Consider the following 25035-nt stretch of genomic DNA (forward strand, 5'->3'; position numbering starts at 1 on the left):
GTCCTGCAGAGATACACACACACACAAAACCCACAAAACTTCAGCAAGACATTCAACTATTGCGACGAGGGAGTCATCTGTGGGCACATGCAAACATTCAAAGTGTTGGTGCTGACCCTGTAAGCCCTAAACGGCCGCAGCCCTGTATACCTGAAGGAGCGTCTCCACCCCCATCGTCCAGCCCAGACACTGAGGTCCTCCTTCGAGGGCCTTCTGGCGGTTCCCTCCCTGCAAGAAGTGAGGTTACAGGGAACCAGGCAGAGGGCCTTCTCGGTGGTGGTGCCCGCCCTGTGGAATGCCCTCCCATCAGATGTCAAGGAAATAAAAAACTATCTATGACATTTAGAAGACATCTGAAGGGGGCCCTGTTTAAGGAAGTTTTTTAAGTTTGGTGTTTTGTCGTGTTTTTACTGTTTAGTTGGGAGCAACCCAGAGTGGCTGGGGAAACCCAGCCAGATGAGTGGGGTATAATAAAGTATTATTATTATTATTATTATTATTATTATTATTATTATTATTATCTTTATTCACTGTTTATTCTCAGCCACAGTGGACACCTACCCTCCAACATTTCTCCAATGAAAACAAACCACAGAGCCTAGAACTTGCCAATCAGAAGGTTGGCGGTTCGAATCCCCGTGACAGAGTGAGCTCCCGTTGCTCGGTCCCTGCTCCTGCCAACCTAGCAGTTCGAAAGCACGTCAAAGTGCAAGTAGATAAATAGGTACCGCTCCGGCGGGAAGGTAAACGGCGTTTCCATGCGCTACTCTGGTTTGCCAGAAGCGGCTTAGTCATGCTGGCCACATAGCCCTTTACCTTTACCTTAGGAAAAAGCGGGGCCTTCTGGGATCAAATCAGAAACTGGGACAGCTTCTGTAAATCCAGGACTGTTCCTGGGAAACAGGGGCGCTTGGAGGGTCTGTGAGCAGTTCAATATGCTCTCTTCTTTGGCTTTGACTAGGAGATTGAAGGGTTGCAAAGCATCGCAGCTGCAGGATGGCTCACTCCTTTCCTTGTTTCTTTCTGTTGTTCTTTTTTTAAAAAAAGAATCCCTCTAAGCTCTTAAGATCCCACCATTGAAAAGTGCAATTTCTCCCTAATTGCCACTATCACTGGTAAATATACATCCATGTCCCCAGATGCTGAAGGTGAAGGAAATCTGGAGGGCCCCCCCGCTTCAATCTGTGCTCATCAGATATCTGCATAGATTACCCTATCACCACCAGCCTAAGAGCAGTGATTGCATTTGCCTTCCCTATTATTTGAATTAGGGACGCGGGTGGCGCTGTGGGTAAAACCTCAGCGCCTAGGGCTTGCCGATTGCATGGTCGGCGGTTCAAATCCCCGCGGCGGGGTGAGCTCCTGTCTTTCGGTCCCAGCTCCTGCCCACCTAGCAGTTTGAAAGCACCCCTACGTGCAAGTAGATAAATAGGTACCGCTTTATAGCGGGAAGGTAAACGGCGTTTCCGTGTGCTGCGCTGGTGCTGGCTCGCCAGAGCAGCTTCGTCACGCTGGCCACGTGACCCGGAAGTGTCTCCGGACAGCGCTGGCCCCCGGCCTCTTAAGTGAGATGGGCGCACAACCCTAGAGTCGGACACGACTAGCCCGTATGGGCAGGGGTACCTTTACCTTTACCTTTTACCTTATTACTTGAATTAGGGTTGGCCCACGTTCTTTGGGGCCATTCATACATGGGGCAGGGCAAAGTGCATTTGAGGCACACAGATGCAGTAGCTACTTGATACTATAGATCTGATCATTTGTTTCAGGACCACAATTTGTTATGAAACTTCTTTGTCAGAATAACAGAAATAAATAAAGCAACTTATCAGAGGTTGGATAGTGGGGAAAACAAAAACACAGATCTATAGGTGTATCAGAAGAAGCATTCTGAACTAGCTGAATGGTGCTTGGCATTCTGCTGGGGCATAGCTAGATCCTTAAAAGACTCTCTAGGTTTGGGGCTGTGGACCAAATTTGCATACAATCTGCATATGCTAATTGGTATGTGCATATAACACACATTTAGCTCAACTTTCTCATGAGGAAAACCAAATTCGGGCCTTTGGCAAATTAAGATGGCAGTTGACCCAAACTTGCTGCAAAAAGGTTTTCAAACAAATTATTTTTAAAAAAGAAGGATGGAAGTAAGAAAAAAAATGATGTAAGTAGCAAAACATCTGGGGCTCAGCAGAAAAATTCCAGGGTTTGCACTGCCGGGGAGTCTGTAGGACATTGCAGACATGGATGGCCCTGTGGTCTAAACCATCAAGCCTCTTGGGCTTGTCGATCGTAAGGTTGGCAGTTCGAATCCACACAACAGGGTGAGATCCCATTGCTCTGTCCCAGCTCCTGCCAACCTAACAGTTTGAAAGTACGCTAGTGCAAGTAGATAAATAGGTACCACTGTGGCAGGAAGGTAAATACTGTTTCCATGCGCTCTGGCTTCCATCATGGTGTCCCCCTGCGCCAGAAGCAGTGTAGTCCTGCTGGCAACATGACTTGGAAAGCTGTCTGTGGACAAACGCCAGCTCCCTTGGCCTGAAAGTAAGATGAGCGCCGCAACCCCATAGTCGCCTTCGACTGGACTTAACCATCCAGGGGTCCTTTACCTTTACGTTTAAAAAAAGGACATTGCAGAACAGGAAGGTGTCCCTGACACTTCAAGACTGCTTAGGAAAGTAAGCATGGAGCCAAGGAATCTTGCTTCAGAGTAGACAGGAGGTTAAAACATTCCACCTTTATTCCCCTCAGAGTCTCTTGAATTTGGATTACATTTCCATACTGATCTGGGGTTTTTAAAGAAGAACAATGTGATGAAATTAGCTATTTCTAAGCAACAACAAAAGGTTTCAGAGGGACTTTTATATGATACACGAGATATCCTACATTTCAGCTGCTACAATTTACATTTGCATCTGTGTGAGAAAGCAAAAGGAAGGCTGCTAACAGTTTCAATGCCTTTCTTTACAAAGTCGCAGAATATGTGTGTGTGTGTGTATATACATACATACATACATACATACATACATACATATATATCTATGGATTTAAATAGTCTCAGAGTTATTGTACATGAAAAAATAAATGCTAAGGGGTTTTTAAGCAGCTCACTTGAAAATATGAATTATTTGCAATTTAGCCATTTTTCAGCTTTTGTTTCCTCCACATAACACTTAAACCTCATCCAAACAATGCCTGGGTTACTTGCACCCACTAATAATCTCCATAATAATATTCTCAGTGACAGCTAACATATGTCTGCCCACCCAGAAAGAAAGGGCTTTCTCAGGACAGAGATCAAGGCCTTTGTGATGTCAGCAACCAGCCGACCAATCTTTTCCTGGTGCCTTTTCCCTCATTTGCATGCTTGAAAACCCCAAGCTCAGCAGACTGCAAACATCATTACCATTTGCTGGTACCTCACTAGTAACAGTAAGCCCCAGCCACTCTGGGCGGCTTCCAACAAAATATTTAAAAATACAATAAAACATCAAACATTAAAAACTTCCCTAAACAGGGCTGCCATCAGATGTCTTCTAAAAGTGAGATAGTTGTTTATTTCCTTGACATCTGATGGGAGGGTGGGCACACTACTGTCAGGAGTGCGTGCAGGAGCCAGGCCCTGTGTCCAGTAGGACTTTGCAGGACTGGGGCTTTCCTAAGTTTGTTCTGAGGAGGCAAAGCATGGCTGCACAGGTGAGGCCAATTGGTAACTCGCTGCACCTGGTGGCAGAGCTGGGAAGTGATATAAGGTCAGCATTTCGTTTCAGCTCTTTGCCACAGCAACACGTTCCCTGCCTTGCTGTGTTTGGTTCCTTGACTCCTTGCTTCTTGATCCTTGGACCTCTGACTTCGTGACTCATTGCTTCTTGATCCTCAGACCCTTGACTTATTGACTCCTGGCTTCTGGACTCCCGTTCCTGCAAGATGTTACCAAAACAGCTGCATTTTGAGGGAACATTGGCTGTGAACAGGCACAGATGTGACCCCCCAAATAGTGGAAGATTTGAACATGTATGCAGAATCTCTCCCTGCCCCCGCTCTCCGTGTGAATCTTCCAAAAATTCAGCATAGCATTATCTGGGAAATCTGTCCAAGCTAGGAATCACAACAAACAGCATTAATTTGCTCAGAAGCTGTTCTTTTAATAGCCTGTCCTAAATTAATACCATTCCCCACAAAGCAAGAAAAATTGCAGCTACTCTGAAATTTATCACTGAACTAATAGATGCAATGAAATTAACCGGAAATGTGACAGTTCCTGTGAAACTACCTATCTAGGATATACACTGTGAAACTGCCTTTAATCACACAATGCTAAACTGTTACTGGGACAGGAAAAGGCCAGCAGAAATTATTCATGTCATGGGATTTCACGTGTAGAATAGCCCTTACAACTATATGTGTGTAAAGACAAGGATACAGTGTATGAAAATTTGGAAGTTTAAAATAAATGTTGCCTTGCACTGGAACATAACTGAACAGAAAGACCAATTGCTGATAGATTGTGCATAGTTATCTTTGCTACCTACCCATCAAACACAGTTCAAAACTCTCCAAATTATTATTATTATTATTAGACACCCATTTTACCGGATTGCCCCCACTACTGTGGGCGGCTTCCAACAAATTAAAACATTAGGCAAACCTTTGGGGGTCAAGTTCACTGCATGTACTTTGCTAAAGGAAAATATAATGAAAATGATGTATAGGTGGTATTTGACTCCAGTAAAATTAGCAAAGATATATCATAATTGTGACAATATATGTTGGAAATGTAAAGAAAAGGAAGGAACTTTTTATCATATGTGGTGGACCTGTCCCAAGGTGAAAGACTTCTGGGAAAAAAATTATAATGAATTGAAAAAAAATGCTGAAATATACATTTATAAAGAAACCAGAGGCCTTTCTTCTTGGAATAACAGGTTTGGAATTGCTCAAGAAAGATGTTAAATTATTTTTGTATGCCACAACTGCTGCTCGTATTTTGTTAGCTAAAAAGTGGAAAACCCAAGAATTACCAACAGTAGAAGAATGGCAGATGAAGATGATGGATTTTTCGGAGCTAGCCGACCTAACCGGAAGAGTCCAGAAGGAAAAGGAATATCAGGAAGAATGGAATAAATTTAATGATTATTTATAAATTTAATGATTATTTAGTTAAATTTGTTAAGCTAAATTAACCGGAAACAGCTTGCAGATACTTAATAGGCTTAGGATTTTGTTTATGTTAAGTGATGAATTAATATGTTTAATTATATAAGGTGAAGATTTATGTATGTTAATCTTTAAGTTAAATTTCATAAAAATTGGGATTTGGAAAACCGATAAAAGGACATGCAATGAAATTCAACTAAGGGGAAGCGAGGAAGTCACTTAACAAAGTTAATAACGGTAATTTTCAATAAGGCTATGATTTATGTTTGTTATGTTTGTTTGTCTTGTGTGTTTGTTTGTTTATAATATTGTGAAAACCAATAAAATGTTTTTTTGGGGGGAACATTAGGCAAACCTTTGCTTTGCACTTTGCAATTTTTAGTTGCATTTCCTGAACTTTAAAAGCAGATTTCAGGGTGTTTTGGTTGCACACATCGGGATTTCATGTACTCCACAGAATAGTTGCATTGCATTGTGACATTTTCTGCCTTGAGGCTGCATAAGCAGCCATTTTCCAACATACAGCTTCACTTGATGCTCTTCAGAAACTCCATGAAGCCATTGAGTTGGCTTCACAGCTCCACTTCTCCTTTAAACTGGCAGATGTGGCAGTGGATGTGTTGGACCAGTGTCTTGCCTTGGCAATGGACTGGACATGGGCCAAGAAACTGAAGTTCAATGCGGACAAGACTGATGCACTGTGGGGGGGGAGGTGTGGGTGGCGCTATGGTCTAAACCACTGAGCCTCCTGGGCTTGCCGATCAGAAGGTTGGCAGTTCAAATCCCGACGATGGAGTTAGCTCTTGCTGCTCTGTCCCAGCTCCTGCCAACCTAGCGGTTTGAAAGCACACCAGTACAAGTAGATAAATAGGTATCGCTCCAGTGGGAAGCTAAACGGCATTTCCGTGTGCTCTGGTTTCCCTCCTGGTGTTCCCTTGCGCCAGAAGCGGTTTAGTCATGCTGGCCACATGACCCAGAAAGCTGTCTGTGGACAAATGCCAGCTCCCTTGGCCTAAAAGCAGAGATGAGCGCTGCACTCCATAGTCAAATTCAACTGGACTTAACCGTCCAGGGTCATTTACCTTTACTGTTAGTGGATGCAGTGCCAGATTTACGTTTAAGCTGAACAAGCTATAGATTAGAGCCCCACGCTCTTGGGGGCCCCCCAAAAAATTTAAAGAACAAAACCTGGATGTACCTTTCCAAAATACAAGATAAAAAACAAATAAAACAAAACCTACATACAGCAACAGTGTTTTGTGTTGTGTAGGCTCTCATTTGTTATGTGCAAATGGCTTGAGATACCTATTAGGTCCATAAATTACCATGTAGCATATATTCAACACAAAAAAAGCAACAGTTTATTGTTGACAAAGGACAGCTGGACATATAAAGGGCCTCATTACCTTCAGTAGCTTAGGGCCTCATCAAACCAAAATCCGGCCCTGAATAGATGCTTTCCTAGAATGGATGAGTGAGATGTGCTCTGCTCCAGATAGGTGACACTCCCTCTTAAACAGCATATGAGCATGTGCTTGGGGGCAGTTCTGCATCCATTACTGTTGCTTGAGGTTCAAGTGGCCTCAGTGATGTGCAGTGCCATCAGCTTGGGCTGGTGACAGCCTAACATCTGTTTTCTACACTCTAGTAACCTAGGGTTACCAGACGTCCCCGGTTCCAGGGAACAGTCCCCGGATTTGCAAATCTGTCCCCCGGAAACGTGGCAGTGGCAGCCTCAGAAGCCCGGAGCCAGCCTGGTAGCGCAGTTGGCTCTGGCCGGCTTCAGGAGCACCTGCCATTTTTCCTCTCCGGAAGTCCCCATATGATGTGTCTTGTGCACAACCCATCATATGGGGACTTCTGGAGAGGAAAAATGGCGGGCGCTCCGGGCTGCTGGCTGCCGCTGACACCGCCACTGCTGAAGGGGAATCGGGGACGTCTGGCGGTACAGATCTACCCCCTTCCCCCTTTGTTTTGACTGATCGGGGGAGGCTCGGGAGTCGCAGGTGGCTGGCCATTGCCCAGTTTTTCAAAAACTCTGCGCATTTGTTTCACAGGGTGTAAAAGAAGGGCTTTGCACCTTTATACAATATGCATGTGTGCCTGAGCCCAGGGTCTTTTGCCTCACCATCCCCACTACTGACTCCCTGTTGCTACTCAGCTTTCCCCCCCCCCAAAAAAAAGTCTTCCCGGATTCATTGAAAAAAACCTGGTAACCATATAGTAACCTCCAGTGGTGGAGCATGCTTTTATGGTGTCTGGGGTGCACACATGCCGGGGGGGCGGGACATGAAGGGCAAACCGAGCCCACTGTGATCCAGCCAATCCCTCGCTGCCAACACTGCCAGAGTGACACCAGCCCTGAGCCGCTTTCTGAGGCTCGAATGATCGGCAGTGGCCAAATTATGTTATTTATGCAATTACATAAATTACGTTGTCTAATTCCACCTCATTCATTTCAAGGCAGAAGAAACACAATGCAAAATGGCAGGATGTATAATTTGTGAGCTCAAAGCAACAGCAGCAGACACTAATACCAATAGTATTCACTTTATTGATTTCTTTTCTGGACATGGGATGAATAAAAAAACATTGGCAGTTTCCACTCCCATTTCCATTTTCATCAAAATTCTCCAGCATCTCCAACAGTGTGGTGTAGTGGTTAAGAGTGATAGACTCGTAATCTGGGTAACCGGGTTCGCGTCTCCGCTCCTCCACATGCAGCTGCTGGGTGACCTTGGGCCAGTCACACTTCTCTGAAGTCTCTCAGCCCCATTCACCTCACAGAGTGTTTGTTGTGGGGGAGGAAGGGAAGGAGATCATTAGCCACTTTGAGACTCCTTCAGGTAGTGATAAAGTGGGCTATCAAATCCAAACTACTACTTCTTCTTCTTCTTCTTCTTCTTCTTCTTCTTCTTCTTCTTCTTCTTCTTGTTTTTCCATAGGTAGTGTTTATTTGCCCTTAAATGCTTTGGAAACTTATCGAGACCAATGAAGCTCAATGGGACTTACTTCTGAGTAGACATGATTGGATTGCCCTGCTGATTGCTTACTTGCTATGGAAAAAGTAGCATACTTGCTGTGGAAAAACTGGATGACAGAAAATATGTATAAACACAGGAAAAAACAAGAAATGATCACTGTCTATTCAGTACAGTGGTACCTATGGATACGAACGGGATCCATTCCAGAGCCCCGTTCGCATCTAGAAGCAAACGTAACTAGCGATGGCACGTATGCACACACACGTGTCGCTTTTCGCCGCTTCTGCACATGTGCGTGACGTCATTTTGAGTGTCTGCACATGTGCAAGCGGCGAAACCCAGAAGTAACGCACTCCATTACTTCCGGGTTGCTGCGGAGCGCAACCCGAACGTGCTCAGCCCAAAGCGCATTCAACCTGAGGTATGACTGTATATAGAAGAGGAAAGGCGCTCAGACAATATAAGGGGTGCCAACTTGGATAAAATATTGTGGGGGCCCAGGTAAGCCCTGCCCAACATAATCGATCACATGATGCAGCGCGCACACAACATTTGAATGAGAATGCCCCTCAACCTTGTGGGGGCCCGGCCCCCTCAAATATTTTATTGTGGGGGCTTTAGCCCCCATGGCCCCTAGGAGCTGGCTTCTATGGACAATATCATCCCACAAGTCTCCTGTAATACTAAACATTTCAGATGACTTTTTCATAGGAGTGGAAGAAATTAGCACCCCATACGGCATGATGGCTAATATCATTAAAAGTAATTAACCTTAAAATGAGCCAGACTGGAAGAAAATGGTCATATTCATGGGTTGATATACTACCTTCACAAGGGCTTTTGCTCCCTTCATTGAGGGAGCTATACCCCAGCTCCCTCAGCCAGTAAAGCCAGATGAGCACCACAACTCCAGAGTCGTCCACGACTGGACCTAACGGTCAGGGGTCCCTTTACTTTACCTTTAAGGTATGGCTCACCGAAGGTGACATGTCTGCTCCTGAATCTTAATAGCTGTGCAGAAGAGGAAATTTCAGAAGGTACAACTTGTGGCAACATCACAGTGACATCAGAGCAAGCTATCCAACGGCTACCAGAGGCTCCACCCACACACAAAAATCTCACAGTGCACTAAATTGCATTGACAACGCTGATTGCATATCGCATTAATTTTACCCCACTTTTCTTCCAAGCTTTGAGACAGTGACTGCCGCAGGGAATCTGAAGCTGGGCCTCCCCAGTCCTAGTCTATTACAGTGGTACCCTGGTTCTCAAATGCCTTGGTACTCAAAGGCCGAAAACACAGAAATGTTTCGGTTTTCAAACATTTTTTAGAAGCCGAACGTCCGATGCGGCTGTTGGCTATTGTTTCCAGGGCGCCTGCACTAATCAGAAGCTGCGTCTTGGTTTTTGAACATTTCGGAAGTTTAGTGCTTTTGTTTAGTGCTCTCTCTTTTTTTGCTATTAATTTTGCATTTTTGTTTTTGAGGCTTTTTCGGTTAATTTGTTTTTGTGACTATGTGGAACCTAGTTCAGCTATTGATTGATTGATTGATTGATTGATTGATTTTGTGATTGCAGAAATTGATAAAAGCAAACAATGACTATAATCAGTGCAGGTAAGAAAAAAAAATAATTTTAATTTTTATCATCTATAATACTGTCTTATTTATTTTATGGTACAGTACATTGATTATTGCTTTCATTTTATGGATCAATGGTCTCGTTAGGTAGTAAAATTCATGTTAAATTGCTGTTTTAGGGGTTGTTTTTAAAAGCCTGGAACAGATTAATCCGTTTTGCATTACTTTCTATGGGAAAGCACACCTTGGTTTTGGAACGCTTTGGTTTTGGAACGGACTTCCGGAACGGATTAAGTTTGAGAACCGCTGTACATCCTTCTTACTTGTCTCAGACATGCAAACAATGATACTGACTTTATTCAAAAGAAGAGGGGAGGAAGACCATGGTGCACACAACAATGACATTTTTCAAGTCTTTGTAACGATTATGATTTCCAGGTCTGCTATCATTAGTGTCCAAAAATATAGATAACAGGAAGCACAGAACTAATGTATTTCAATACATTAAAGCAGTGGTGGCTGGGATAGCTCAGTCAGTAGAGCATGAGACTCTTAATCTCAGGGTTCTGGGTTCAAACCCCACATTGGGCAAAAAATGCTTACATTGCAATGGGTTGGCTAGATGAGCCTGGTGGTCCCTTTCAATTCTACAATTCTGTGTTTTATCTCAACAGGAGAATCAGGTTTTATTTGTTTTTTAAACAATAATAGTAATAATAAAAAGTCTTTGCCACATAACTGATATTAACGTTTTATTATTTATTACACCAGTCATTACTAACCACTATAAAAAAAAATAGGAGGAAAGTCATTTTCTTTTTTCCCTTTTGGGCAAGATTGGCCTTTGCTGCTGTGGCAACTGCAGATTCCTGTATCGGAGAAATTCAAAAGCAAGGAACATTTTGACATTTAAGTGTTATTGCACGAGGTCGGCTGAAAGGATGGACAGACGGCTTTTCGACATACACAGGCATTTGCCTTTTGCAGTTCCCATTGATTATATTAAATATTTATAAGATTTAAAACAAACACTCTAATATGCGGAGCAGAGATTAGACGTGGAGATTCGGCTCCCATTTCCTAGCATCCAGCCTTTATTTATTTAAAACAAACGAAAAGGCTTTCGGCATGGTAAAAAGAAGGGGGGGAGAAAGAACACTCATTTTCTCCCTCATTAAGATAAAAAAAGGGATAAATTCCTTAGGGATTTGCTTATTTCCTCTCAAAGATCAGATGTCACTGCTGGTGGATGGCCTGAAATCACTGTTTTAACTCTGGGCCACGCTTGCTTGCAGCTGCGGGGGGGGGGGATGTATGTAACTAACTTCTATAAATCTGCAACAGTTCAATGGTTCCATTTTTAGTTTACATATCTCGGCTATTAGTCATAACACAGAAGAACATAAAATGGGGGGGGGACAACACCAAATTTGTTGCCATTTTTTTATAACTGATTATTATTATATGAGTGGATGGCGGGGACTGATTCCATTTCTGCTGTTGCACTGTAAAATATTCATTTCTCAACCAAAGAAGGTCAACCATGAGCTGTTTGGGACATCTTTTTGCCCAGGATTTCCCTGACCCATAAGATTTAATCCCTTTCCCCCCCCCCACCCACCCACCCTTTTGCTACTTGGTCAAATCTTCTCCATTTTGTTCACTTGCATAGCTTTTGTGTCTTTATATATTGCTGTTTTCTTGATTTGTTGATCTTTCTGTTTTAATGATACAGTGGTACCTCGGGTTAAGTACTTAATTCGTTCCGGAGGTCCATACTTAACCTGAAACTGTTTTTAACCTGAAGCACCACTTTAGCTAATGGGGTCTCCTGCTGCCGCTGCCGCACCGCCGGAGCACGATTTCTGTTCTCATCCTGAAGCAAAGTTCTTAACCTGAAGCACTATTTCTGGGTTAGCAGAGTCTGTAACCTGAAGTGTATGTAACCTGAAGCGTATGTAACCCGAGGTACCACTGTATCTAGATTTCTGAAATATTAAGCGGCATATAAGTCATAGAATCATAGAACTGGAAGGGACCGCAAGGCTGATCTAGTCCAGCCCCTTGCAATGCAGGAAACTTTTTTGCCCAGTGTGGGGCTCAAACCCATGAACCCTGAGAGATGAAGAGTCTCATGCTCTACTAAAGCTAAGAAAGAAAGCTGAAGGCAAGGCAGGATGGCCATGTGTCCTACTTTACAAATGGCAATGCTTTATTGGAGGGTGTCCCCTATGAAAGACATGTCCAATCTAAGTTAAGGTAAAGGTAAAGGGACCCCTGACCATTAGGTCCAGTCGTGAGTTGCGGCGCTCATCTCGCTTTATTGGCCGAGGGAGCCGGCGTACAGCTTCCGGGTCATGTGGCCAGCATGACCAAGCCACTTCTGGCGAACCAGAGCAGCGCACGGAAATGCCGTTTACCTTCCCTATTTATCTACTTGCACTTTGACGTGCTTTCGAACTGCTAGGTTGGCAGGAGCTGGGACTGAGCAACGGGAGCTCACCCTGTTGCGGGGATTCGAACCGCCGACCTTCCGATCGGCAAGTCCTAGGCTCTGTGGTTTAACCCACAGTGCCACCCGCACCCCTTAATCTAAGTTAGCGTTGATGATAAAAACAATCATAAGAAGGCAGAATATGAGGCTTTGAATCTGCCCATCAGCAATGAACATCTGGGCAGCAGATTGAGCCGGCACACAGGTCACCCGGCCACCAACTTCCCAACTATAACATGATGTATTGCATTTCTACAGTGCCCTACCTTTGTTTTCGTGATTCATTTTTCCCAATTCTGGAGTTCGTTTGCCCCTTTTTTTTTTTTGTTAATATATTTTATCAAGCATCCACAAATTTCCCTTAGACATATCAAGACATAATATTTTTTTCCTTTTGTTTTATTTTATTTTGTTCCTTTTGTTTTATTTTCTGTGGGTTTTTATATTATTATTCCTCCCCTTAGCTCCACCCTACCTTCCTTCCTTCATATCATAACCATAATACAATAATCTCTCATTCTTTCTGTTGCTCATACTTCAAATCCGGGTCACAAATTTATCATGCTATAATATTGCTTTAAAATAAATATTGCAGCAGCATGTGGGGGGACGCAGGGGGACACATACCCCTAAACGTTTTGTGAATCTTAGTACTTTTGTCCATTTACTGTGTTTCTTTTTCCCAATTTGAACTGTAAATTGGTGATTTTATTGAGTCAAAATGAGAGTACCCCTAAACATTTTTTTAGGGGAGGAAGCACTGATTATGAATATCTGAAAAAGGCTTATATTCTTCCATAAAACAGTCATTGCTAAGTGTTATGTACTGAGCTTGGATCCTAGAACAATAGGCAGGTAGGATCCTAGAAGGCAGCAACCTGATTGGTCTGCAGGAGCTGCCAAATCAGGCTCCAGGAGGAAGTAAATCAGCAACCTGATTGGCTTGCAGGAGCAGCCCAATCAGGCTCCAGGAGGAAGTAAATCAGCAGCCTGATTGGCCTACAAGAACAGTCCAATCAGGCTCCGGGAGGGGAGTTGAATCAGCCAATCACATGGGACCCGTTGTGTAAATAATGTATATATAGCCAGAGGTTTCGGGGGAAAGGACTCACTCACTGTTTACCATGAGCTGAAATAAAGACCATGAAATCAACACTCAACTCTGAGTGTATTTCACTAAGTGCTCTTCTTTTAGCTGTTAGCTTTGCTGATTCAAAGTAGTCCATCACTCATCCATTCCTCTTTTGTGGGAAGGAAAGGATTTACCCTTCTAAGGAGGCCAGGTCATCTGCGTTCGAGGGCCAAGTCTCAGCTCATCTAAGTGATGGCGAGACCAGGTCATGTAAATGATGGAGGCACTTGGCCATTTGGAAACAAGCTTACCACCTAAAGCATCCCACCCACATCTCTCTACAGAATGCCAACCTTTTGTGGTGAATGTACAGGTATTCCACCACACACAAATCAACCTCAAAAGTGTTTCCCAAAAGCAGACCGAAACATGAAATAAATTGGACACCCTGGGTCAACGTTAAGAGTCGAAGCTCACTGTTCTTGTCGCGGCTAAATGGAAGAGTAATGAAATCCCCTCTATACAAGACTAGATCCAAAAGCTGACAGAATATGCCAAATTAGACGGTCTATCAGAAAATATAAAGAATAAATCAAACCAGGAATTTGTTTCAAAATCGGAGGTTTTCAAAGAATACTTGAAATGTAAATATAGTAGTCTAAACTTTGTTGCAGCATTCGAGGAACTTCAGTAATAGATGTAAGACAGATATAAGAAATAAGATATATTAAGAAAAAGTTTAATTACGATAAAAGTGTGTAATGGCAAAAAGTAATATGGAATCGAAATATGGAATAGACGGGAGGTTGGGTCTTTAGTGTTAAGACCAATTTATGTTTTATTGTTTGTTAAGAAAATTCTGTGTCTATGGTTATTTCTGTGTGTAATTTGGTATTTGTGTTTTCTCTTTTTCTTTTCTTGCTGTATCAATTAAAAAAAAAAAAGAGTCAAAGCTCACTGAAGTCCGCAGACCTCTTCCCATCTGTTGAAGGAAATTTTGATTGTGTCAGACCTATCTGTGAGCTGATTGATAGCATCAGGCTTCTGTAACCGGCGACGGTAGAAAATTTGCCGTGAAGAAACGTTTTAATAGACCCAGATAGGCTTCCTGCTGCTAGGAAAGGGACTCTCTCCTCTCCTTCCTGAAGTATATAGGGCAATGGCAGTAGGAGTTGGCCCTGAAACTAACTGCAAGGATGGAGAACTTCACAATCAGGAAAGCCGCAGCAGAAATCGGCTGACTGTGACTCCCTCGCCTTGCCGTTCGGATGGAGCTTTGATAAGCAGCAATGAGATTCTGATTGGCAGCTAAGATATTAGGAAAGGAGACCAGTGCATTTCCTGTCTAGCGTTCTTCGGCATGGAAGAAGGAGCTCAGCTTCCTCCTGAGTGTATATTTGTGATTAATTGTTAACACAAGCAGAGGAGGACTGTAGTGGTAAATTCTGGCATAAAGGCATTTTTCATGACAACCCCTATAGTCTAAGGCTGGGTGGTGGTGCTGGGAGATTTTTGTTTGCTCCATAATTTGGAGCAAACCTTTCTGGTCTACACCCAGTAGATCATGGCTGGATTAGAACATAGGCATACTGGACAACAACCATACGAGAAATATGTAAAATAACTAAGCAAGTATTAGAAATCACCTCAGAACTGACCCTACTAAACATCTTCCAAGATAATAATGCCCATTTACACCACAAAGAACTCATAACCCACCTACTTTCAGCAGCCAGAAACACCATAACCAGACACTGGAGAGACCTGTCAGGAGTAAGCATGGACCAATGGTACCAAATGGTATAGGAAACAGCCTTACTAGAAAAATTAACCAATAAACTCAAACTGATACGGGGTCAAATAGAAGAAGATGTCTTCACCCCAGTACAGCTCCCCTTTCTCACATACACAGCCCAACAAGACAATAACAAAAATCCACCAACAGCATACAAATCAATATGGCTAACCTGATCCAAAACATCCACCCACCCCACTCGCACATGAATGCAAAGACCACCACAGCCAACCACAAATGAACAACCACACCCTAGGCCAACCCCAATCTCTCTCACCACCAAAGGAACACAAGTGAACAGCACAGAATCTGCACAAGCGACGCTGACACAAAACCCCACATATATTAAGTAAAATAGAAACATCGCCACCCGACCCCATCTCCCCACCCCTTTCCCCTTCTTCTTCCAAATGTCTCAACGAATGAAACTGATCTGTAAAAAATGTTACTTTGAGAAAGAGAGAGAGAGAGATTGCACATACTTTTGTAAACTAAGAAAATCTTTAATAAAAATACATTTTTTTAAAAAAAATAGACATACAGATTAGATCATAGAATTGTAGAGTTCGAAGGGACCCCAAAGGTCATCGAGTCCAACCCCTTGCAATACCGGAATCTCAGCTACAGCATCCATGGCAGACAGCCATCCAACCTATGCTTAAAAACCTCCAAGGAAGAAGAATCCACCACCTCCTGAGGGAGACCATTCCACTGTCAAACAGATTTTACTGTTGGAAAGTTTTTTCCAATGTTTAGTCATAATCTCCTTTCTTGTAACTTGAAGCCGTTGGTTCGGATCCTACCCTCCAGAGCAGGAGAAAACAAGCTTGTTCCATCTTCCATGTAATAGCCCTTCGGATATTTGAAGATGGCTATCCTATCTCATGTCTACGGACCTTTCTGAGCACGACTGACTTGACTTAGGCTTTTTTCTGAAGAGGTGAGCGGTCCTCTGCCCTAGCTGGGTTTGTGAGATTACTGGTATCTGCGTAAATAAGCTTAACACATTAGCAGTGCTTAGTTTGGGAGGAGTGTTAAGATCTTGTGCCCAAATCTGCAGGAAGATCAGCCAAATATAAATTCAATTTGTGCCGTATCTATAGTTTCAAACAGAAGATCATTTTTAACATTTCACCCTGCAAAATCCTGGACAGCAGATTTGCTAATGTTCCCTTTGCGAATTGCTGCTGTCCTTGCAAGCGTTTAGAGCTGGAAACAGTCTCTCGTGTGTTTTTCTATTGTAGGTTTTTATCAAAGATTTAGAGAACGCATAATATATACCCTTATGAGACAGTTTCCTGGTTGATCCTTCGAGACCATTTTCAGTATCTTCCTTGAGGGTCTAATAATTCCATTACAGAGCAAGGTGGCATTATATCTGAATGTTGTATTATCTCTTAGAACTCCTAGGACTTTTGTTCCTAATTTGTCACCTTTGTGCTTCTGAGGCTGTGATTTGTATTTGCTTTTTGTAGTTTTTTTGATAGCCATTTGACCATAGTAAACATTTGATTGATTAATCTTATGAAGAAGTTCAGTGTCTTCCTGGCTCTTTTTTTCATCTTAATATGGTGCTGATCGCCGAAGAATTGATGCTTTTGAATTATGGTGCTGGAGGAGACTCTTGAGAGTCCCATGGACTGCAAGAAGATCAAAACTCTCCATTCTTAAGGAAATGGATAGCCCTGAGTCCTCACTGGAAGGACAGATCGTGAAGCTGAGGCTCCAGTACTTTGGCCACCTCATGAGAAGAGAAGACTCCCTGGAAAAGACCCTGATGTTGGGAAAGATGGAGGGCACAAGGAGAAGGGGAAGACAGAGGACGAGATGGTTGGACAGTGTTCTCGAAGCTGCCAGCATGAGTTTCAGCAAACTGCGGGAGGCAGTGGAAGACAGAAGTGCCTGGCGTGCTCTGGTCCATGGGGTCACGAAGAGTCGGACACAACTAAACGACTAAACACCAAATGGTGCTTGCTACATTTGCATAAGTAGCTGCGGGGAGAAGCCATTTTGTTTCCTCAAATTTGTCCCTACTTCTTTGCAAGACATTGTATGGGGAAGGAGGGGCAGGAGGAGATGGTTTTCCTCATTAAGACGTACTGTAGAAGGGTTTCAATGCAAAAACAAAAACCAGCAATAAAAAGGCCACAATATTGTTAGGAGTTTGGGGTGTTCAGCTCTGTGACCAAACCCTTCTAATGCCTGTAACCAGTAAGTGCTAAAAGCACAGGGAAGCCAAGCTAGCTTTCTGGTGAGGGGATGGGAAAATAAGGGGCTCAGTGTGAGATGGCAAATGGCCCCCTCAGCAGAAAAAGCTAGAGCTGAGAGCAGATTTTAGCAGTCAAGTGACCTAAAGATAAAGCAAGCTGGAGAGAAAGTCAGAGCAAAATCTAAGAGCAAGGTTTAATATCTGTTTGAATCCAAAGCTGTGGCTACGGGGTGATAATGCTGTGAACCCCCTCCATCATAGGCTCAGGTGGTATATATGTGTAGTAGTAGTAGTAATTATTATTATTATTATTATTATTATTATTATTATTATTATTTCTGTATACCCCACCCATCTGGCTGGGTTTCCCCAGCCACTCCAGGCGGCTCCCAACAGAATAATAATAATAATAATAATAATAGTAATAATAATAATAATAATAATAATAATAATAAAGCAATAAAACATTAAAAACTTCCCTAAACAGGGCTTCCTTCAGGTGTCTTCTAAAAGTCAGAGAGTTGTTTATTTCCTTGACATCTAATGGGAGGGCATTCCACAGGGCAGGTGCCACCACCGAGAAGGCCCTCTGCCTGGTTCCCTATAACTTGGCTTCTTGCAGTGAGGGAACCGCCAGAAGGTCCTCAGAGCTGGACCTCAGTGTCCGGGCCAAACGATGGGGGTGGAGACGCTCCTTCAGGTCTACTGGGCCAAGGCTGTTTAGGGCTTTAAAGATCAGCACCAACACTTTACATTGTGCTCAGAAACGCACTGGGAGCCAATGTAGGTCTTTCAGGACCGGTGTTATATGGTCTCGGTGGCCACTCCCTGTCACCAGTCTAGCTGCTGCATTCTGGATTAGTTGTAGTTTCCGGGTCACCTTCAAAGGTAGCCCCACATAGAGCGCATTGCAGTGTAAATAAACCATATATCATAAATACACCATAGTCTCTGTTGTGCCTCATTCCAAAAGGAAACACAAACCCTGGGTAATTGCCAAAACCCCTGGAACTCTTTTGGGGTGGCATGCTAGAATATTTATGTGGTTGCCATATTGAGGGCTGTGCATCTCCGAAGATGATTCTTCATTGAATAATGAGGGCAAAAACTGATCTCTACAATCCTGCTGAAGTTAGCTTTCTTATCACAATTCTTAGTTAGAATCTGGACTAACAGAATTCATGATTAAATTAAGATTGGCATGTGAAACCAAGAGATAAGATGGGTATTGATGGATCTGCAGGGGAGAAGGAGCTCAGTCAAATGGCATCTCAACATTTCCGCTGGCTAATTCAGAAATGCAGATTTCAGTGATTCAACAGCACTTTTTGGTGACTCTAAATAGTATTTTCTCTCCGCTCTTTTTTCTCCCCCTTCGAAACAGGCACACACAAAATTAAGTGACAGTTTGTGTGGCACGCAAGTGAGCACAATTAAGAAAATTCATATTGTCGCCTCCTGAATAGACTTGTCACATTAGTATTCAGAGTTTTTGTCTGGTGACAGTGAAGTATCAAAAAAGATCCCGAATTCTAAAAAAGAGGAAGAAGCAAAAAATCTATTGTGCCACAAGATCTAATCTTTGTCTGCATGTAATTGCCTTATTAAAAGATTTGCAAGCGAACTCCTTCTGTGATTCTAAAGGAGACAGAGAAGAAAAAGGCACGCCGCTTAAACTGAAAGAAAAGAAAAATACACACCGCTAACGCTCCCCAAACTCTTCTTATTATATGACAACAATGTGTAATCCAAACTAAAAGTTAGATCTGCAGCCTCCTAGCATTTTAGCAGCGGCAAAGACACAACCGTGGCAATCTAGCATCCATGTGTGGTTTCATATTTAAGCCCAAAGGAGGTGACTTTGGCTCTGCATAGCCTTCAGCTATGCTTGGCGATATGTATTATGCTAGGTATTATGCATCTAGTTGCTGCATTTATATCCCATCCTTCCTCCAAGGAGCTCAAGGTGGCATACCTCCCCCTTCCTCATTTTATCCTCGCAACAACCCTGTGAGGTAGGCTAGACTAAGAGACAGTGAATTTGCACCCCCATGTGAGCTTCAAGGCTGAATAGTGACTTGAACCCCAGTCTCCCAACACTTCTGATCAGTATACCATACTGGCTCTCTAGTTAATTTTATCTCTTTCCCTCCTCTCTCCCCTCCCTCCCCATTACCCAATGGATTTAGCAAGCGAAGCTGGGGAGGGGCTACAATTTATGTTGCTAATAGGAGCAAGGCCAGATTACTTGTCTGTCTTGGCCACCAACAGTTTCCACACTCGGAGGCTTCCCATCAACAGAACCGGTCCACAATTCGGCAGAAGAAACAGGAGTAATTGCCCAATATTGTTGCCAATGCCAATTAAATTTCATCTGTGTGAGTAAAAGGCATGAGTGGATGACACATTATTTTAGCCCTTTGGCCTATTCTCCCCATTCCTACACACACACATAGATATATAGATATATAATCGCTTACTTTGGACTGCCGAGAAGGCATGGGACTGCACCTCTTGCCAGCTGAAATTGTTGCCTTAAAAAAACCACCCCACAGATAAAGTAACGAAGCATCATAACACAGGCTTCTATTATGGACAATTGTGTTAATTCACCTCATTCCTGCCTTGCACATAACATTCTCTGTACGAGAGAAAAGAAAGAGCCAAGACCCATTTTATATTTTTGGGACACGGGTGGCGCGGTGGTCTAAAGCACTGAGCCTCTTGGGCTTGCCGATCATAAGGTCGGCGACTCGAATCCATGCAACAGGGTGAGCTCCCATTGCTCTATCCCAGCTCCTGCCAAAAAGCATGCCAAAAAGTGCAAGTAGATAAATAGGTACCACTGTGGCGGGAAGGTAAACAGCATTTCCGTGCGCTCTGGCACTCGTCATGGTTTCCCGTTGCGCCAGAAGCGGTTTAGTCATGCAGGCCACATGACCTGGAAGGCTGTCTGCGGACAAACATCGGCTCCCTTGGCCTAAAAATGAGATGAGTGCCATACCCCATAGTCGCCTTTGACTAGACCTAACTGTCCAGGGGTCCTTTACGTTTTTACCTTTAGTTAAACTATGGAACTCACCCCCACAGGAGGCAGTAATTAATCTGCAATTATTAAGTTTGCAGATGATACTACCATAATGGGTCTAGTTACAGGTGGAGATGAATCAGCGTACAGGGAGGAGGTTCAAAAAGTATCTACATGGTGCCTAGATAATAATTTGCACCTAAATATTAGCAAGACAAAGGAGATGGTGTTGGACTTTCAGAGGAAGAGAGGGGAACTAGCCCCGTCGCACATTGGGGGTGGAAAGAGTCTCTTCCTTTAAATTCCTGGGAGTTTACCTTAGTGAAGATCTCACTTGGAGAAACAGTATAACTCAGGTGGTTAGGAAGGCCCAACAGACTCCATTTCCTCAGGGTGTTGCGAAAGAACAATGTTAAACAACCATTGATGACCTCCTTCTATTGGTCCACAATAGAAAGTGTCCTCTCATATTGTATCACAGTGTGGTATGCTGGCCTGACAGCCACGGACTGAAAGTCTCTACAGAGGGTGGTGAACACAGCACATGATATCATGGGCTGTCCCCTGAGCCTGCTAGATGACATTGCAAGGGATCGTTGCCTTAGGAGAGTGAGAAAAATTCTCAGGGACGATTCACACCCCAGCCAGCACCTCTTTAATGTTCTACCCTCGGGCAGGAGATATAGAAGCATAATCAGTCGTCCCAACAGGCTAAAAAACAGTTACTATCCGTGGGCTGTTAGGCTGCTGAACGGAAAATAATATAGTTTAACTGACTTTTGGGGTTGGTGTGTTGTGCGACAAGCACACAGAGTGCAATGAGATTGAGTGTTTGAGGGGGAGAGGCTCGGTTAATTTCATTGTACACAGATTGTACATTGACAAGAAAGGTATTATTATTATTATTATTAGCAGGTGGACAGAGTGCTGTTGGGCTCAGGTCCTGATTGCATGCTTCCCACTGACATCTAGTTGGCCACTGTGAGAACAGGCTGCTGGTCTGGGTGGGCCACTGGCCTGATTCAGCAGACTTTCCCTATGTTCTTAACTTGTAACGAATACTTTGACCCTGTGTTTGTTTATTTCCTCTGTCCTCCTAAACCATTCTCCTTTTGCATCACGCCTTTTTAGATTGCAAGGCTGAGGGCAGGGGCTTTGCTTCCCCCCACTTTTTTCCCCTTTTTCTAGTGATTTCAGAGTGGAATAAAAAATACATGCAGAAATAAGAGCTCCAATAGCAAGCCTCAGATTGCAATCTTATACACATTTGCATGTTTTGCCTGTTATGTTTCCATCCCCGCCCCCCAAGAAGGTGCTGATGTTTCATATAGTCAGTGCACTCCACAGTCAGCCAGCTTGCAAGTTTGCTAAATGCCTGGAAGCAATCTTGTAGGTCTTCCCAGTTGAATGAATTATCCTTGCCTTTCTTAGTGAGTGTCTCAAGGAAGGTTATGCCATAGCCGTGGAGCCACCCCTATGAAGGCCCTGTTTGACGCATCCAGAGAGCTTCCTTCACAAATACATGGTGCTCAGGAGCAGAAATTCTGCAGCTCATTTTAGAAAATGGGGGGGGGGGCGGGTTATACAGATTATCCTTCAGGTATACTCAGCCTAGATAATTTATGACTTTATAGAAGATGACTGGTACCTTGGGGAGGGGGGGTGTGACTAAAGGCAAATGAGCAAGACTATATCAGATATGTTCCCTACAACCAACCTTCCCCCAGAACGCTCTACTATTTAGAAATGTACAGATTGATAAATGTGGGGGGGGGGAGTGATTTGGGGACCAAATGTTGATATAGCCCTGAGAAGGAAAATACTATTTTCATTCTCCTCTTTGTCCTTCGGTTGACTGCAATCCATTTAATAGCTGCAATTTTCATTGATGGGGGTTCATAAAATGGTTTGGGACTAATCATTGATTGTTATAAACATTTCATTCTTTAATCAGTAATTCCTATTGAGCTTCGCTGTAGTTAAAACGATTAATCACGGAGCACTGGCATTTAGCCCTTACATAACGTTGGAAAGGCTCTCCGATCTAGAATTAAGTCCGCTGTGCTTCCTAGAAGGCCTTATTTCAGCCTGTTGTCAGAATTAATTTCATTTTGCTCCGCTTTGTCTGTGTGATGGTTATTTTCAACAAGATACACTTGTGACCTGGTCTGCATCAAAGATGGAGAAGCTTCTTCAGTCTGAGGGCTGCAGTGTCTCATGGGGAGCCCCTAGGTGGTGGTGGGCGGGGCCAGAGGCAAATGTGGGTGGAGCAATGGATGTGACACAGACCATTCTACATTCCAGCCTACAGCCAGACTTTGTAGACCAAGGGTAGGCAACCTAAGGCCCAGGGGCCGGATGCAGCCCAATCGCCTTCTCAATCCGGCCCGCGGACGGTCCAGGAATCAGCGTTTTTTTACATGAGTAGAATGTGTGCTTTTATTTAAAATGCATCTCTGGGTTATTTGTGGGGCATAGGAATTCATTCATTATTTTATTTTTTTTCAAAATATAGTCCGCCCCCCCCCACATGGTCTGAGGGACGATGGACTGGCCCATGGCTGAAAATGGTTGCTGAACCCTGTTGTAGACCAAACCTACTCAAGCACCTCCAGGCAAACAAGAGAGGCATCATTACAGCTCACGGACAGATTTCTCTCAGGCCAAAGGACTCAAGGAAAGCCTGGAGCATCTGAAGTTTGGCCCCTGGAGCTGGGGTTCTCCACCCCAGTCTACATATTAGAATATTTTTGCTGTGTACCTTCAGCTTGAATCGTTGAGGGAAGGAGGGGTTGCCAATGGAGAACTAGCTGAACAGATACCAGAGTAAAGGTAAAGGGACCCCTGACCATTAGGTCCAGTTGTGACAGACTCTGGGGTTGCGGTGCTCATCTCGCTTTATTGGCTGAGGGAGCTAGCGTACAGCTTCCAGGTCATGTGGCCAGCATGACTTAAGCCACTTCTGGCGAACCAGAGCAGCGCATGGAAATGCCGTTTACCTTCCCACCACCTATTTATCTACTTGCATTTTGATGTGCTTCCGAACTGCTAGGTTGGCAGGAGCAGGGACCAAGCAACGGGAGCTCACCCCGTCACGGGGATTCGAACCACTGACCTTCTGATCGGCAAGCCCTAGGCTCTGTGGTTTAACCCACAGCGCCAAATACCAGAAGACAAGGGCAAATGAAACAGTACAACCTACAAAAGCCGTCCTGTTGAGCCAAGGAATTTGGGCGTGCATATGACGTCACAAGTGTTGGGATGAAGCTCAGAGTGCATTGAAAGTGGGTGGGTTAAGCATGGAGAGAAAGTGTTGAGTTCTCAGCTCTGTGTGTGTGTGTGCGTGCGCGCGCGTGTGTGTGTACATTGTTTGACTTCTCAGCCCTTGAATACCCTGAAGAATGCACATTGCCACTTGATGCAAAATCAAAGGGTTCTTTTGCATGTGAGAATGGGTCATCACAGATCTATAATGCGCCAGACAGACCTTTCCGCATCACCTTAGTGGAATCAGTTCACACATGCAGCTGTCCATCAAATGTGTGAACCATTGCATGGCCACTGACAGATGAATATCTGAACAGAGCCTGCCAAGAAACCATGCACTTGAAGTGGTATATTGGAGAAGCTGCAGCCATCAAGTGATAACTACTCCTGGTTAACCAGGCTCAAACCTGCACCATTAATGTGTTTCCAACACATGTACATATCTCATTTACACATTACATTTTTAGGGATACACTTTAAAAAAAGTATACGTCAAAAAAATGTGAGAGTGGTATTTCAAAACACCACAGTTAAGTGGAGTGCATGCTTTTTACGCACAGAGAGAAAACGGTGGACGTCCTCTTGTCTGCCTGCCTTCAGAAAGGGTTTCATTGAAGGAAAACCATCCATCACCGGAAAGCTACAGCAGAGATAGTGAACCGAAATGGGCTTTCAGTTGCTGAAGACTATTCCTCCCACCCCTCTACCTCCCCCCACCCCGCTCTTCTGTCTGTGGATACAAGTGACTGGGCTCTCTCTCTCTCTCTCTCTCTCTCTCTCTCTCTCTCTCTCTCTCATTATCATTCTTCAAAACCACGCGCTCTCCCGATGATAATCGCTTGGATCTGTCTCCCCAATGCTTTCTGGCTGGTCTTTTTTGGGGGGTGGGGAGGAGAAAGAAGAGGGGTGGTCTGCTGCTTCCTTTCTGATTGGTCACCCATCTCTCCTTTTGTTTTGGAGATGATTATAGAATTGACTTTCAAGTCCTGGTCTCTCCTCCCTACTTACCCTTATGGTACACCCAGCATCGGGCGCTTAGAAAATTCTTAAGACTTCTTTTATGTAAAGGTTGTGACAAAGCATTATGAGCTTGCAATGGTAAGTGCCCTTTTATTACTACAGTTTCTCTTTCTCTCTCTCTCTTTCCTTTTGCATTAGAGAACCACGGATCGTGTTTTCTTGGGAGAGCGGGGGGGGGGAGTAAGAGAGGCTTTGGGGGGTGGGACTGCTTCAGAATAACCACCCAAGCTCTTTCAAAGTGCACAGAAAGCGATACTGGGGAAAACTTCAGCTGTTTCTTGCGAAGCAAGGCAAAGGCTGTAGAATCAGTCTGCCTGCCTGCCAAAGGATTTTGCATATATATTTGCAAAATATATGTGCAAATATATATATATATCTGCATATACGATATATGTATTGCATATCTCTATGTATGTCTCTGTTCAG

At 43.8% G+C, this 25035-nt stretch overlaps 1 protein-coding gene across 11 annotated transcripts in view; it reads left to right on the forward strand.

Annotated features, from left to right (window-relative positions):
• Window positions 1-24546: 24546 nt before the first annotated feature.
• Window positions 24547-25035, forward strand: part of ELAVL2 (ELAV like RNA binding protein 2) — a 159011-nt gene continuing 158522 nt past the window's right edge. For 2 of the 11 annotated variants that reach the window (XM_053370636.1, XM_053370637.1), the window contains exon 1: window positions 24547-24687. In XM_053370636.1, coding sequence (XP_053226611.1) covers window positions 24674-24687 — 14 coding nt within the window. In that variant the 5' untranslated portion in view covers window positions 24547-24673. The remainder of the gene's footprint in view (window positions 24688-25035) is intronic. The other 9 variants (XM_053370622.1, XM_053370623.1, XM_053370632.1 and 6 more) reach the window with 5 other exon arrangements.

The sequence above is a fragment of the Podarcis raffonei genome, chromosome 17 (assembly GCF_027172205.1).
Source record: "Podarcis raffonei isolate rPodRaf1 chromosome 17, rPodRaf1.pri, whole genome shotgun sequence".
NCBI lineage: Eukaryota > Metazoa > Chordata > Lepidosauria > Squamata > Lacertidae > Podarcis > Podarcis raffonei.